Below are 17,052 nucleotides of genomic sequence, written 5' to 3' on the forward strand. Positions count from 1 at the left end.
ACAAGTCATGCACACATATATGCAGACAAAAATATATATATATATATTTTAGGCAGACAATGGTGGTACACATATACCTTTAATCCCAGCACTCAACAGGCAGAATTAGGTAGATCTCTGTGAGTTCAAGGCCAGCCTGGTCAACAGTGTGAGTTCTGTGACAGCCAGGGCCACACACACAAAAAGCCCATCTTGGCGGATGGGGTGGGAGAAGTGTGTGAACAGGTGTTAATTAGGAGACTTTCATAGACAGGGATAGAGAGATGGCTCCAGAGGTCCTGAGTTCAATTTCCAGCAACCACATATGGCTCACAGTGATCCATAATGGGATCCAATGCCTTCTTCTGGTATGTCTGAGGACAGCTACAGTGTACAAAATAAATAAATCTTAAAAAAAAACTGTCATGGTAATTAAACTGTTCTAGTTTTGTTGCAGTACATATAACATGAATCTGTACAGGTGATACAATGACACAGAATTATGTAGTATGTACACAGATCAATGTCAGGTTCCTAATTTTGATACTATACTACAGTTGTGGAATACCTTTAGTGTTAGAGGAAATGAAGTGAAAAGTACCATAAAATTTATTGATTTACTTTGTAACTTCCTGTGAATCCTTAATTAATAATAATTAAGTATCCTTAATGTTTTGAGAATAAAAATGAAAAAAATCATAAAAATCAGGTGATTTGATTTTTCCCTAACATGTAAAAGATAAAGATAGTTTAATGCATATAAATACGTGCACATCAATGCCAATTCCTGCTACTGCAGACACACCAATTTCCTTTTTGAGCATCATCCTCTTGCATTCTGGAGGGCTGTCAATCAAGAGATCCTAGGTTCAAGAGACGCAAAGGATCAGTGCTTACTTGGTGTATTATAACCTTAGATTTGGGCATGCAGATCTTGAAAAGACCCCAGGGAGCAATGCCCTGGAGTAGAATCCTATTCTTTTCTGTAATCCTGAACCTTGGAGTTATGGCTCCTACTCATCTCTTCAAGTTTTTCCTTTGTGTGTGTCTTAGTCAGGGTTTCTATTCCTGCACAAACATCATGACCAAGAAGCAAGTTGGGGAGGAAAGGGTTTATTCGGCTTACACTTCCATACTGCTGTTCATCACCAAAGGAAGTCAGGACTGGAACTCAAGCAGGTCAGAAAGCAGGAGCCGATGCAGAGGCCATGGAGGGATGTTCTTTACTGGCTTGCCTCCCCTGGCTTGCTCAGCCTACTCTTATAGAACCCAAGACTACCAGCCCAGGGATGGTCCCACCCACAAGGGGCCTTTCCCCCTTGATCACTAATTGAGAAAATGCCTTACAGTTGGATCTCATGGAGGCATTTCCTCAACTGAAGCTCCTTTCTCTGTGATAACTCCAGCTGTGTCAAGTTGACACAAAAATAGCCAGTATAGTGTGTAAACCACCTGGATATTTTCTGGTAATATTAATTTACTACCTTACCAATCAGTAGATTTCTAATACTTGAACTTAAAGAACCTTAATCAAATGGAAGACTAGGCTGGAGAGGTAGAAGGTGGCTAAGAGCACTAGTGGCTCTCCTAGAGTACCTGGCTTGGGTTCCCATCGCCCAGACAGCAAGCAACCCACAACCGCCTGTAGCTCCAATCCCAAGGGATCTTACACCCTCTTCTGAACTTTAAATGCATCAAGCATGCATACAAAATATTCATACACATACACACTTCTTACAAATTAAAAAATGAAAGAATCTCCATGTTCCAGTACCAGGACTATTGATTGCTGTAAGAGTGGGTTTAAAAAATATACCAGAATAGAAAAAGTATGCTAATTTTTGAGACAGGAATTCACTCTGTAGCCCACGCTGGCTTTGAAATATATCCTCCCCCCAATCTCTCAAATGCTGGGGATTCAAGGCATGTGCCAACATACCTAACCTTAAGAATGTCTTGATTTTGATGGGTATGAAACTGCTTTATATGGTTTCACTTTATGTTAAATTTGTGTGTCAGAGGATAATAACTTACAGATATGTATTCTCTTCTTCCATTACATGGGTTCTAAGAATTAATTTCAGGCTTTTAAGTTTGACAGCAGGTACCACTGAGCCATTGCGATAGCTCTAGGGTGAACCTTTTAAATAAAAGTGTTAATGTACCATATCTGGTAATTTATTAAAAAACAAACACAACATGCAAGTGTAAAATACATGTTATATAGAAGATGTTGATGAATGAAAAAGAACACAGTGAGAGGGCAAATGATTAAACCACATATTGACCATTTTTAGTGTTCTCCACATGCCTGACACATTCACTAAACACTTTGCACAGGCAGGCTTTTTCACTTGGTTTAGAATCCAATAGATTAGCATACTATTTTTTTTAATCTGAACTCCTGGTCTTTGCTAATAGCAATGTGAGGAGCTTGGTCTGCAAAACTTTTGTGTGGTGGCTCATGCCAGTAATCTCAACATTTAGGAGTGGGAGACAGGAGGTTCAGCAGTTCAAGGTCACTTTCTGCTACACAGCAAGTCTGAAACAAGCCTGGGCTACATAGGATTCTGTATTTAAAAAAAGAGAAGAAAAAGACCTTTTATATATCTGTTGTACTCTCACATTGTGGTGGTTTGAATGGAAATGTCCCACCTAGACTCATATATTTAAATACCTGGTTCTCAGGGAGTGGTACTACTTAGGTTAGGTGGTGTGGTCTTGTTGGAGTAGGTATGGGCTTATGGAGGAAACATTACTAGGGGTAGGTTTTGAGGTCTCAGAAGCCCAAGCCAGGCCCAGCGGTTCTCTCTCCTTTCTGCAGATCCAGAAGTAAAACTCTTAGCTATCATGTCTGCCTGTATGCTGCCATGCTCCCTACCATGAGGATAATGGAATAAACTTCTGAAACTATAAACAAACCCTAATGTTTTCTTTTATAAGAGCTGCCATGATCATGGTGTCTCTTCGCAGCAATATATCATTCATTAAAATAATTGTTTTATATATATGTATATATAAAAGTTAACAGTAATTAAATATTATATGCAAATCTGCAACATATTTTCAATGTTAACTACTATCACTGAAGAATTTTCTGTGACAATTTATCTTCAGATGAAATCAAAATTCAACTAGTGCATAAAAATATGGAAAATATCTTTCCCTATCTTGAATAATATGGATTGCTTTAAGAGTGGATTAGGAAAACATCAGGATAAAAAATATGCAAACTTTTAGATTTTGAGGCAGGAACTCACTCTGTAGGTCCAACACATCAACCACTGAATGATGGTTAGAGGGAACATATTTTTTTTACTTCAACTTACAGTCTTACCTTAAAGAACAAAGGCAGAAGCTGAAGTTGCTCTTTGACTGCTGTAGAAAAAGATCTTCCTGCACTTGCCATAAGCCATTTCAATACTATATGGAAATAAACACACAGAATCAGCCAAGATATACAATTAGGGAGCATGAAGAATGATGCAATTCTAATGTCCCCAACAGTTACAGTATCTCAAGTCAGACTGATGCATTAGCAGCTTAATAAAACCCATGGTAATCAAGTAATTGAGGGTACTAGGGAAGAAAAAAAAATCTACGAATTATAATAGCCTGCCAAGAACTTTTAATATATTTCAAACTAGCCAAGAATTCTGAGGTAGCTAAAATAATGACCAAGTAGCTTATAATTAAAAAAAAAAAAATTAGCTACTAAAAGATACTGAGTAGCCAGAATATCTTGAAAACTCTAAGACTCACACTTGGTGATTTTAAAAACTTACTACAAATCCAAAGAAATCAACAGTACAGCACTGACATGAAGGCATGACCACAAACTAATAGAGCACAACAAAATGCAGAAATAAATCCTCACAACGTGTGCTGATCAGGAGCACCAAGCAATGCAATAAAAAACAGTTTTCAACAAGCAGTGCTGGGAAAAGTCATTGTCCACATTCTAAGCAATTACACTCGATTCTGACGTTACAGTCATTTTCAAAGTAACTGAAGGTAGACTAAGGACCTAAAGATGAGCCCAAAGTGTATTTTAGAAAGATTTATAAAAAAAAAACAAAAACCAAAAACCAAAAACCCCAAGTCAGCCAAACACAACAGCAAATCTGGCACTAAGGAGGCAGAGGGCAAGCCCAACAGAGAAAGATCCTATGGGGGGCAGCGGGTTGGGGAATACCAAACCAAACCAAAGAAACAATAATAACAAAACCAACATTTGGAAGGTAGGGTAGGGGAAGGAATAGTGAACAAGAGAGAACATATATTCATGGCAGAAAATATTTATAAGTTATTTACTTAATAATGCAATAATAGCAAGAACATATAAACAACTATAACTCAAAATCAACAAAATACATGATTTTTAAAAATGGAGAAAAAACAGATATGATGGCACATTAAGAGACAGAGGCTGAGGATCTCTGAGTGCAAAACCATACATGGTTCCAAGATAGCCAGAACCACATACAGAAACACTGACTCAAAGGGGGTAAAAATCTTTCTCCAAAGAAAGTAGACAAATGACCGATTAAGCACATAAAAAGATGGTAAACATCATTTGTCATCAGGTAAACACAAGACAAATTACAACTTTTCAAACCCATTAGGATAAGTGAGGAAAAGGAGGAAGACCCTATACAGAAAACAAAAAGTATAGAGTAGACAAGGATAGAGGATAGCATTTCATAGCAAGACTGTAAAACAGGTGGCCACTGAGAACAACAATACTTGAGCACACCCCAGGAGTAAGCATAGGAGTCTACTCTTAGGTATATACACAGAAACTGAAAGCAGAACCCTAATAGATACTTAGTATATTAGTGGTTAACTCAGGCATAGTAGTAAACCCAGCACTTCAGAGGCAGAGGCTGATTGATAAAATTAGCCTGATCTATATAAGCAAAGTTCCAAGATAGTCAGAGCTACATAGTGAGACCCTGTCTAAAACACAACACTAAATTAATGATTAGAGTGGCATTTTTCAAAATAGAAAAAAGGTGGTAAAATTTCAAATGTCAACCAACAGATGGATAAAGAAAGAAAATGCAGTAAAAATGAATTTCTTATTTATGGTTCAACATGTGGTGCTTTGAATAGAATGGCCCCGATTAGTCCACTGGGAGCACTATTAGGAGCTGTGGCCACTAGAGGAAGGGTAGGCTTTGAGGTTTCAGCAGCTCAAGTCAGACCTAGTGGCTTGCTCTCTTCCTGCTGCTTCCAGGATACAGATGTAGAACTCTCCTCTTCCAGCATCATATCTGCCTGCATGCTGCCATGCTTCCCGCCATAATGATAATGGACTAAACATCTGAATCTGTAAACCATCCCCAGTTAAATGTTTTCTTTTATAAGAGTAGCCGTAGTCAGTAAAAGCTCTAACTAAAACAATAGATTAATCATAAAATACTTTGTCAAGTGAAATATGCCAGAGATAAAAGAACTAATATGATCCGATTTGACTGAGAACTACCTAGAACAAATTTTAGAAACATAAGTAACAGGATGGCTATTAGGAGTGAGGCACAGGGAAGGGAACACAAAGAGTTACTGTGAAATGAGTGCAGACTTTCAGCTTCCCATGAAGAGAATTCTGGACATAGGTGATTGTGGACTTACAGCCTTTAAACTGAACACTCAAAAACAGTAAAAATTGCCTGGTGTGGTGATGCATGCTTTTAATCCTAACAAATAATAGCAAGAACATATAAACAACTACAAATGAAAATCAGCAAAATATGATTTTAAAAAATGGAGAAAAATGTAAGCATGGTAGTACACTTGAGAGGTAGAGGCAGAGGAAGGTGTATCTTTGGGAGTTCAAGGCCAGCCTAGCCTACACAGTGAGTTCCACGACACACAGTTACCTGGTGAGACAGTATCTCAAAACCCAAACAAACAAACAAACAAATAAAGCAAGCCCAAACAAACTAACAGAAAAGATTAAAATTAGAAAACACACATTGTTTTATCATAAGAAGAAGTACGTGTGTTGGGAAAACCATTCAAATGAACTAAAAAGAGCTCTCTGTTTTCAAGTGAATTTCTGCCAATTTTAACAACTCACTGGTTTTTAAGAGTTTAATGCCCTGAGTTCGTTCATCTTCTTCACCAATGCCATTTTCTTCCATAACATGGTTCTGAATTTCTTCATCCACATCTGTGAGTGGTTTCAGTTTTTCTAGGACTCGAGCAGTAAACTCAGGGATACAAGGAGATGTTGTTGGAGCAGTATTTGGCAAAGAAACATCTATCATAAATATGTAGGTCAGCACACTGTTAAATAAAACACAGAAGAGTAGGGAGTTTGACATGAAAATTAAAACTGAGGTTCAAAAGTTACAGCTCAGCCAAACTTTTCAAAAGATAATTCCCAGGGAGGGTCTCTGATCGCTCCCAGTGTAAGATATGCCATACAATTTTGAGGGGCAACCCTGTAGTATGATGGCTGCTCATTGGTGGCTTCTGAGTACAGTGATCCTAATTCATATTCGATGTCTTGTTTTTCAAAACATAATAATGATCAAAACATGAGGAAGACAACTGCACACTCACTGGGATCATGACCAGTAAGTATGTACTGTTAGTATTAAAACTTAGCTACAAAGACTCAAGACATAAAACCAAGAGGAAGAACAACACATACCTTCCTATTCTTTCTCTGACATTTTTGTAAACCTGGGTGAGTTTTGGTTCCAAGTACTTCAGAAGTCTGTGCAATAGTTCAGGGACTCTCCACTCTTGCTGGGCAAGGCCACCTTGTAGCACATACAGTCGGCTACAATGAAAGGACAGAGACGTTGTATTACACACTGCTTTTCTATGCTGAAAGTATAAACAATGCCTGTAATACATTTCAATCTTTTCCTGCTTTCTCTTGGATCACCACGAGCAGCATCTTCTCACTAAGTACACCATCAACAATTCACAACAGTAACATCTGCAAGATTGCCATCCACATCCCTTTTTCGATTTTTTTATATTTTTTACCTACTTCTTATATTTACTACATTCAAAATGTTTAAATATATTTTTAGTGGTACTATATTTACTACTATTAAGTTTTGTAAAAGAATATCCATTGACCTTTCTTTTAAACATTTATTATGTGTGTATATGAAGTAGGGTTGGGGGCACATACATGCTATAGCATGAGGGTGGAGGTCAGAAAACATGCCTGTGTCAGACTATGTCTCCTTTTAGCATTTGGTCACCATGTGGGTTCTAAGAACTGCACTCAAGTTGTTAGGCTTACAGGCAAAAATCTATATTGCTAAGCACCTGACCTAATGTTTTGAGAATAATAATTTAAGTGTTCTCACTAATGAACATACCTTTATAATAATTTTTAAAAAATATTTGTTTATTATATTTATATGAGTACAATGTAGCTGTTTTTAGACATAACAGAAGACGGGCACCATCTGGTTGCTGGGAATTGAACTCAGGACCTTTGGATATCTATCTCCAGTCCCACTTTATTGTAAACTTTTTTTTTTTTTTTTTTTTGGTTCTTTTGAGACAGGGTTTCTCTGTATAGCCCTGTTGGCTGTCCTAGACCTTTGCACTTTCTAGACCAGGCTGGCCTCGAACTCAGAAATCCGCCTGCCTCTGATTCCCAAGTGCTGGGATTAAAGGCGTGTGCCACCACTGCCCAGCCACTTTATTATAATTTTTAATAGCTCCTGCTTTTCTCCACCTTCACAAAGTCTGCTAAGTAAACTCTATTTTATATCTGTCTTGTTTCTGTGGTGATACAGTATACGACCACTAAACTATATTCCGGCCCCTCTTCTCTGTGTTTTGGTAAAAGAAAATATGAAAAATAAGATTATGACAAAGAAGTTATTATATTCCCTCAAAAGCTGTGACAGCTCAGAAGGCTGGGTGACTTATGTTGGAGCTGGTACACTGCTTACAAAATGAAAACACCACAGCTGTTAAAAGAAATTCATCATTTAATTTAGCACTTGGACAATCCATTTCCTGTCTTTCTTTTGCTTTGGTTTCGTTTCAGTACTTGCTCATGCTAGTTAATCCTGGTTGGCCTGGAATTTGGTATATAGCCCAGGCTGGCCTGAAACTCATGATTCTCTCTAACCCCCCTATTGCAGGAATTACTGGTGTGTACCACCATGCCTAGTAACTCATTTCCATTTATTCATTAGGTAACATAAAATCTTTAATGTTAACCATACAGGTTTTCTTTTTACTTACCATGCATCTACAAAGGACCCCCCTTCACCACTCAATGGTGACTCCAAGAGCAGCTCAAAAAGCCAGTGCAGCTTCCGGGGATCTCTGCTTTCCTGTGTTGAAGATATAAAGTAATAAATTAGGCAAAAGACTAATTCTGTATCTCAATCAGACCCAGTTATATTACAAGTAAGTATGCAAAAGGCAAGCCAAAATAAAACTGAGTCAAATACAAATTTAATTATCATTACTTGTATTAAAAGGGAGAAAAGTGCTAGCAAAATGGACAACTTAAAAGCACACGATCAATGGGCACACTTGGTATTAACATTGTATAACTATAACATGGTTTTTACTATGTGTAAACATTTCCTAAATTTTCTGAATGAGAAGCAGAGCTACACTCAAAGGCTTCCAGGAAGGCTGGAAAGCACCATCTTCAATTATGTACCCCCCACGCCCCCAGAAAGAGGCATGAGCAAACTAAACTGTCAAGATCAAAGGGGGCACAGGATGTGACACATTTTGAAAGCAGAAAACGTGCTTACACAGGACGTGGCTATACAGGTTCCCCAGTCATTGTATGTCTCCACTGTCATGTTGGACAGTGCTGTTCTCAGCAGCGGGCACAGGAGCTCCCAAAGCTTCTCCACCTTCCAAAGTCAAGCACAGGAACGTTAGTGGTCTACAGCATTCTGAAGACAGCCTCCTAGAAATGCTCACACACACACAGCACAGGACTTCACAGACCACCCAAGTGAGGGATCTCACGACGTTACAGTTCATATCATACAGCATATACAAAGTATACATAATACAATCTCTTTCTCAGAATATCATTCAAAAAGGAGGGAAAACTTTGTATGGCTCCTTATAAAATATATCCTACACAGAAAAGTTCTTTTTAAAATCAAAAAACAAAAAACTAAAGCTATCACACTGGGCAAAAGGGAAAGTTTAAATTTTCCATGCACATTCATGTCACTATTGAACCTTAGTTGGAAGCACTGGTCTTCTGATATGAAACAGGAATTCACTTTAGGCAAGATCTTCAGTTCAAGTTATGATAATCAAGGACTGAACATATTTGTGGTTTCAAAACTGCAATAAGTATGCAAATCACCCTGTGATCTTGAAAAGACAGACGTTGATTAATCTCAAGGGGAAACTGGACAATCCTTTTCTAACAAATTCATACTTAATAACCACACTTCATAGCCATGTACTTTGGTTTAAAAGGACAAATAGGAAGGTAGTATTTGGGCTAAAAAGTATCAGAGAAAGATTTTTTTTTTAAATGTGTTTTCGTAAAGAGCTAATTCAATAGCAGCTCCACTAACAGGAACGACAAGGATGTGTGTGATGTGTAGAAACTTCCATTTTCAGAGAAACATGTTTTCTGTGTTTTGTTTTTCTTAAGATTCTTATTTATTTTAAAGCTGGGTGTGGTATCTTTAATCTTAGCACTCAGGAAGCAGAGTCCAGCAGATCGATCTCTGTGAGTTTGAACCCAGCTTGGTGTACCAGATCATCAAGAGCTACATAGTAAGACCTTGTCTGAAAACAAACATAACAACAACAAAAAGATTTTGTTTATTTTTTAATACTATGTATAGGTACATGGAATTACATTGCATACAGATCCCAGAATAGGGCACTGGCTCCCCTGGAGCAGGCAGATGTGAGCTGCCCAATGTGGGTGCTGGCTGGATACTGAACTGGGTGCTTCAACAGTATACACTCTAACTACTAAGAGCCATCTTTCCAGGGTTGTTTTGGCTTTGTTTTGTTGTTGTTGGTTTTTTTGTTTGAATTTAACCCTGATTGATGTATCTTGACTCCTTTCCATGAACTGGATGTTACCTATAGACCATGAAAAACTATTGTTGCTGTTGAGGCCTGCTCCTTTTAACATAGCAGTAGCCATTTTGTACTCAGTCTCCATTTTGCTCATAAAGTAAAATTAAGTTCAGGTTCTCAGACTCTACTTCCCAGAAGGAATTAATTATTCATAGCTGACACTAAAGAGTGTATTATTATTATTATTATTATTATTTTGGTTTTTTGAGACAGGGTTTCTCTGTGTAGCCCTGGCTGTCCTGGAACTCACTCTGTAGACCAGGCTGGCCTCAAACTCAGAAATCCGCCTGCCTCTGCCTCCTGAGTGCTGGGATTAAAGGCGTGCACCACCATGCCTGGCTAAGAGTATATTATTAATAAGCCAAAAAGTTATGGCTGAATCACTTGTACCCTGTTATCCCAATGTTCTGAAACTCACCTGTTCACCATCTGTCCACCACCCTTCTTCCTCACTCAGGAGCAATAAGCTTAAAGGTTAGCTGATAATACTTTGTCTAGTTAGTCAAAAATGTTGTACCACTTCACTGCTTGCCTTTGAACTTTAAAACCTGGCTTTTCCTATAAAAAGCCTGCCCTGGTACCAGAATGGTGCCACAATTAAGTTTTTAATTCTTGTGGTCCTGGACGTTCAATATTATGGTATCCATTCAATAAACTATTCTTGGTTAACTGAGACTGGTGTACATATGGTTTGTGTGGCAATTCCCAGACAGTTTTCATTTCTTTTTTCCTTAAAAAGAAGAAGAAGAAGAAGAAGAAGAAGAAGAAGAAGAAGAAGAAGAAGAAGAAGAAGAAGAAGAAGAAGAAGAAGAAGGAGAGGAAGAAGAAGAAGAAGAGGAGGAGGAGGAGGAGGAGGAAGAGGAAGAGGAGGAGGAGGAGGAAGAGGAGGAGGAGGAAGAGAAGGAGGAGGAGGAGGAGGAGGAGGAAGAGGAGGAGGAGGAAGAGAAGGAGGAGGAGGAGGAGGAGGAGTATTTCCTGTATCCCTGGCTAACCTCAAACTTGCTATGTAAAAGAGGATGACTTTCAACTTCTGGTCTTCTTGCTCTTCACCTGCAGAATGCTGGGAATTTAAGCCCAGGTCCCTAAGTATTAAGACCTAACAGAGGGCTTTGTACATGCTAAATAAACAGTCTACGAACCACGCACCATATCACGAAGCTCCATTTTTGGCACATTGCATGGAGTTGAACCTGTCATATTTCAAGAAGCAATATCAAATGTGATGTGGACTGCTACCTCTTCTACCTTTTCTTCAAACAAGGACTCACCTAGCCCAGGCTGGCCCTGCCACTGCTTTCCGAGTCCTGGAATGACTTATGTGACCTGAATAAATGACCAACAAAACCCAAAACAAGCAAACAAAACCCTCTAATTATTGATCACATCACCTTCTCAAACGTCCAATGCTTAGAACCTCTGATTAAACCAGCTATAATTTCTGCAACACATCTCTGGGTACTTTCATGAGAATCTGCAACCAAACGTTCTAAATGGGGCTTCAGAACAGGCAGAAAAGCATCATCAAAATTTCTAAATATACCCTATAAAAAGAAAGAAAAGGTTAATTCAGTATTATCTTTTTAAAAAAGATTTATTTATTTTATATATGGGTAACTGTTTACCCATATATAAAGAGGCCATCAGATTCCATTACAGATGGCTGTGAGGCATCATGCAGTCGCTGGGAACTGAACTCAGGACCTCTGGAAGAGAAGTCAGTACTCTTAACCACTGACCCATCTCGCCAGCCCCCATTATTGTATTTATAGTATTTAAGGTTGTAATTTATTCTCTCCACTAGAATTTAACTTCTTTAACAATGTCAGTTACAATAGTAAGAATATTGCAAATTGGTATTAAAATACACGTTTTTGTTTCTGGTGCTTAATACCATCAATAATTTAAAAGGTTACCTCAAACAAAAAGTAAGCCATGGCAATATGAACTATGTAATTTCAGTACCACTTTAGATTAAGGCAGACAATAGGTAAATCCAAATTTACTTATAAGCCCATAAACTGGTAATCACTAAATTTTATGAAAAGGTTATTTCAAGCATAATTACCTTAAATAGGCAGAAACGCCGGGGACTAAACTTATCTCTTCCTTTTCTGTCTTCTAAAGATAGAAATGTGATTAACTGCTCAACAAACTTAGGATCAGAAAAACGATCATATATAATCTGTTCTGCCTATAAAGATGGAAAAAAAAAAAAAGAACAATGTTCAAGGTTTAAAACCTACTTAAGAGCACAAGACTTATAGTGATAGTTTTGTTCTGGAGAATTTTCAATATCCATAGAAACTATAGTACTTTCTAGAATAAAAATAATAAATGAAATTAGATGCAAAACTAAAATGCAACTCTAAAAATATTTACGTTTTTACCTTTTCTTTCCCAGATTTGGATGTCATTTTTCACAATATGAATTAAAACCAAAAAATGTTCTGTTTGGTATTATGGACTAACACTTTTGAGCCAGCTGTGTGCAATGTATAAAAACCTTCTAAGTATAAACCAAATTCTACCAAACCATTTCCATCTTTGTATAACACCAACCTTTTAAGAAAGATTGTTGAACATCTGGAAATTTAAACATCAACTTGAAATACACTTAGTTCCTCCCATTAATTAATTGATTAATTCAATTTAAGTCAAAGCCCTCTCTTCTCCAAGGCCCCCACCCCTTTCTGGGTACCAACCCACCCTGGAACATCAAGTCACTGAAGGACTGGGCACATCGTCTCCCACTGAGGCTGGAAAAGGCAGCCCAGTTAGGGGAAGAGGATTCACAGGTAGGCAACAGAGTCAGAGAGACAGCCCCTGCTCCAGTTGTTGGGGGACCTGCAGGAAGACTGAGCTGCACATCTGCTACATATTTGCAGGTCTAGCCAGTATACGCTTTTTGGTTGGTGATTTAGCCTCTGGGAGCCCCCAAGGGTCCAGATTAGCTGACTCTTGGGTCTTTTTATAGAGTCCCAATCCAACTTGGCTTTTTAAAGTGAATTAACTTGCACAATGATAATGAAGTATATTCGATGAAGAAATTTTTGTTTCATTTTTGTGGTTTTGCTTTTTTCCTTTCCTTCCTTTTGTTTAGTTGATTATGGACAGTCTTGTTCTACAGTCCAGACTGGTCTTGAATTAATACCAGTCCTCCCTTAAAAGCCTTGAGTGCAGAAGTTACACTCACTCATTCTCTACCATACCCAACTTAAGTAAAATATTTGTCTTTAAAATCTAGATTATCTGCCCTGGGGAGATGGCTCAGTGGTAAGAATGGCAGTGTTCTTCCTGAAGGCCTGAGTTTGTTCCCATTACCCAATGCAAAGGGGAACCAATACTAATACCTCTTGCCCCCCACCTACACCCAGGTGCAGACACCTATACACAGATACACATAATTAAAAACAATAAAAATAAACCTTAAAAAAAATAACACCTATTTCCCAAGAAGCCATGATTTATACACAGTGGAAACCTAAATTGGTCATGTTTGCTCAAGAGTCTTGTATCATCCAGAACTAACACAAGCGGCCAGCAGTACTGTATAGAGCAGTACTCAGTGGGATGTTGAATTCAGTAGTAACTTAAGGGCAACCTTGGAAATGTTAATGTGGTGTCAATTAGCACCCGAGTGATGGAACAGTAGTAACATTTAAAAAAGGACTTGATTAAGATAGAGCTAAATCAGCAGTCAAGATCCAATTAAAACCACAATGGAATGAATGCTTACCTCTATCATATCCTCCCTGCTTCTGCCAAGTTTAGGCTGCTCTTCCACACCAGCGTAAACAACCATATTCCTACACAGTAAGAGTTTTATTTATAACGTGAACAGAAGAAAATGATACAGCTTCAATGGTAAATGTTAGGTATTTTTAATAACTTCTGATAAGAATGAAGTATAGGGATATGAGTAGATTATAATAGTCTCCTGCTATAAAGTCTACAGATCTCCATGTTTTGGTAACAAATTACAGGACTCAACAGTGAGAGAAAAGTGCTCTGGTTTAGACAAGTACGTTAAAAGTGTGTTAATACATAGGGACACAATTTAGAGCAGCTGTCAATAGCCTCCCAAGCCATATAGCATGGCATTAACAAAAACTCAGAATTGTAGTGTAACTACTGGGAAGAAACGAAGCACAGATTTCACACGAACACAAAATAGAAAGAAAGAAGGAAAGGCCTTTAGAAGTGACTGAACCTAGGAATTGGATCTAACAAAATAAAGTTCACCCAAAAAGAAAAAAAATGTTTAATGATAAGGTGGGAGGTGAACCGTGACTTACTTTGGCCAGTTGTAGTATCCCCAGTGAGTTTTTTCAACAAAGCAACTTGACTCCCATTCTTTTTTTGTTCTTGGTATATTTTTACTATCATAATGCAACCAATGGTTATCAGGTCTATCACCAGCAAGAATTTTGGTAGGTTTAGGACATCCACCTAAAGAAAAGGTATTCAGATTTAATAATTTGAAAACAGTAACTCAGTAGCTGTTCTAGACTTTCAATACACAATCCTACTACTTTGTTTTTTAAGGCAGTGTCATTTTATAGCCCTTGCTGGCCTAGAATTCAAAGATCCACCTGCCTCTGTTCCCAAGTATTGGGATGAAAGACATGCACCACCATGCTCTGACTATAACTCCCTTAAAAATGTTTGCATAAATCATATATACATATATATAAATATATATATATACACACACACACATACATATATATGTATGTATGTATGTATTTGTGTGTATGTGTGTATATGTGCATGTGCCTGAGGTTAGTTACAGGCACCCCCTTGGAGCTAGCTCACAAACAGTTGTGCACTGCTTGATGAGGGTGCTGGAAATAGAACTTGGAAAAATAAAACATGTTTATAAATACTGAGCTATCTCTCTAGCTCTACCTGCAACACTTAAGAAGAAATCACATTAATATTGTCTTTAAAAAAGACCACATATTATTGTCTAAATGGCTCACTAGGTAAAGTTACCTGTTAACAAGCCCAGCAGGCTGAGTTCAACCCCCTGACCCCTATGGTTAAGAGAAAAAGCTGACTCCCACTGTTGTACTTTAACTTCTACATAAATGTGATGGCATATGTGTATGTGCACCCACATACACAAATACAAAACAAAACAAAACAAAAAAACCAAAAGGCATGAGTAAGGTCCTGGACCTCAGCCCTGAGAAAAGGTCAGGTGGGCAGGGGCAGAGTCTCAGGAGGGGCATGGGATTTTATGTTGACCTGTTGAGGGAAAGATGGATTTGGGACTGATAACTGCTAGGAGAATATGATGTACTAAATTAAAAGGGTTTGTTAAAACATTTGGTTCTGAATTAATTTCAAGCTTACAAAGCTCAGGGATTTTTTTTTTTTTTTACACATTATTCTTCGCTTACAGTCCTCATATTTTTACACATTACCCTCTGTATATTTTAACATATTCTTTCTCCCTACACACACACTTATTAGAATTGTTTTATGAGAGTTGCTCTCATAATGTCTCTACACTCCACAGTACAGAATACAAAAGTAATACTGTTCTTTTATATATCAAAATACAGTTCTCAAAAACATTTTTTTAAATTAACACTGATTCTGTGTCATTAATTTTATCAACACACCTTACTAAAATTTTAGTTATTTATCCTCATGCATATCCTTTATCTCAAAGAATAACTCTTAAGAGACATTTTTCTGTGGACTATTCTAATCTACAATTAAAATATTACACTCTCAGGACATTGGTGCATGCCTTTAATCTCGGCTCTTGGGAGACAGAGGAAGGTGGATGGATCTCTTGAGTTTGAGCCATCCTGGTCTACAGAGTAAGTTCCAGGACAGACAGGGCTATACAGAGAAACCCTGTCTCAAAAAACCAAAATAACAATATATACATACATACATACATAAAAACAAAGGGGGGAAAATCCTGAGTACACAGTAAGAAAAGTAGAAGATCTTTTCTAATCTTCCTGATCAGAAAGAAATACTCAATGGATTATGTTAACACAGCTCAAGCTGACTTTCGAATTCTGGACCTTTCTACCTGTGCTACCACTCCTGACCTCTGTGAATACTCAAAGAAATGTTCTAAGTGTTACTTAAAAGCACTGTTATTTACTTGAGGTATTACTTACTGATTTCATAAGGGTTGATAGTCAGCTTTTTGTGAGTTCTCTTTAGCTGCTTGAGAATACCAGCAACAGCTGAGATAGCCATCTACAAACAGGTTAACACACATATATCACATTTTGGAAAAAAACTCTCTTACAACATTCTGTACCACAGTAGAAACTGATTCTATTTCTTCAAAAAGACCTCCTCCCAAAAGGAGCCCACATTCATTCTTGGTAGGAGTGTAAAGTCATGCAGACTCTAAGGAAATCAGTGCAGCAGTTTCTCAAAGATTAGGTCCCCCCCAGGACTCTGCAGTCTATCACAATGATTCCTGTACATCTACGTTCAATCGTGCATTACTGACAACAGCAAAGAAAGGGAATCAGCCTCATGTCCATCAACAGACAGATAATAAAAATGTGCTATGCATGTAAGTGAAATTTTACTCAACCATAAATGGAAAAATGACATTTACAAATGGATATGAAAACAGTATTAAGAAAAGTACCCCAGACTTAGAAAGATAACCAACACAAGCTGTCTTTTATACAGATCCCAGCTTCCAATTTATATACAAGTTATTTATGTACAGTGAGTGTGAGTACATAAGTCATGATGCTGGAAAGGGGACATGAGAGGGGGAAAGGCTGTAAGGAAATGGAAAAAATGGGGTGGCAAAACAGAAGATTTGAAAGTGGAAAGGGGAATACCAGGTAAAAGGTTATTGGAGAAATTAACCAAGAAAGTACGCATGAAAAGTTTCGGCTCTCTGAGATGGCTCAGCAAGCACAAGCACTTGCTGCACAAGCTCAATGACCTGAGTTCAGTCTGATCCTCCAACCATCAGTGGAAACAATCCCAAGGATTGTCCTGTGA

At 37.9% G+C, this 17,052-nt stretch overlaps 1 protein-coding gene across 2 annotated transcripts in view; it reads right to left on the reverse strand.

Annotated features, from left to right (window-relative positions):
* Positions 1–17,052, reverse strand: part of Psme4 (proteasome activator subunit 4) — a 105,035-nt gene that overhangs the window by 19,691 nt on the left and 68,292 nt on the right. For both annotated transcript variants that reach the window (XM_021178408.3, XM_029483959.2), the window contains 10 exons: positions 16,197–16,278; positions 14,346–14,499; positions 13,787–13,856; positions 12,116–12,241; positions 11,439–11,591; positions 8,739–8,843; positions 8,212–8,303; positions 6,641–6,772; positions 6,062–6,270; positions 3,317–3,402 (listed from right to left, as the gene is read on the reverse strand). In XM_021178408.3, the coding sequence (XP_021034067.1) occupies positions 3,317–3,402; positions 6,062–6,270; positions 6,641–6,772; positions 8,212–8,303; positions 8,739–8,843; positions 11,439–11,591; positions 12,116–12,241; positions 13,787–13,856; positions 14,346–14,499; positions 16,197–16,278 (1,209 nt within the window). The remainder of the gene's footprint in view (positions 1–3,316; positions 3,403–6,061; positions 6,271–6,640; positions 6,773–8,211; positions 8,304–8,738; positions 8,844–11,438; positions 11,592–12,115; positions 12,242–13,786; positions 13,857–14,345; positions 14,500–16,196; positions 16,279–17,052) is intronic.

Source organism: Mus caroli, unplaced genomic scaffold, assembly GCF_978045245.1.
Source record: "Mus caroli unplaced genomic scaffold, Mus_caroli_1 scaffold_13, whole genome shotgun sequence".
In the NCBI taxonomy this organism is placed as follows: domain Eukaryota; kingdom Metazoa; phylum Chordata; class Mammalia; order Rodentia; family Muridae; genus Mus; species Mus caroli.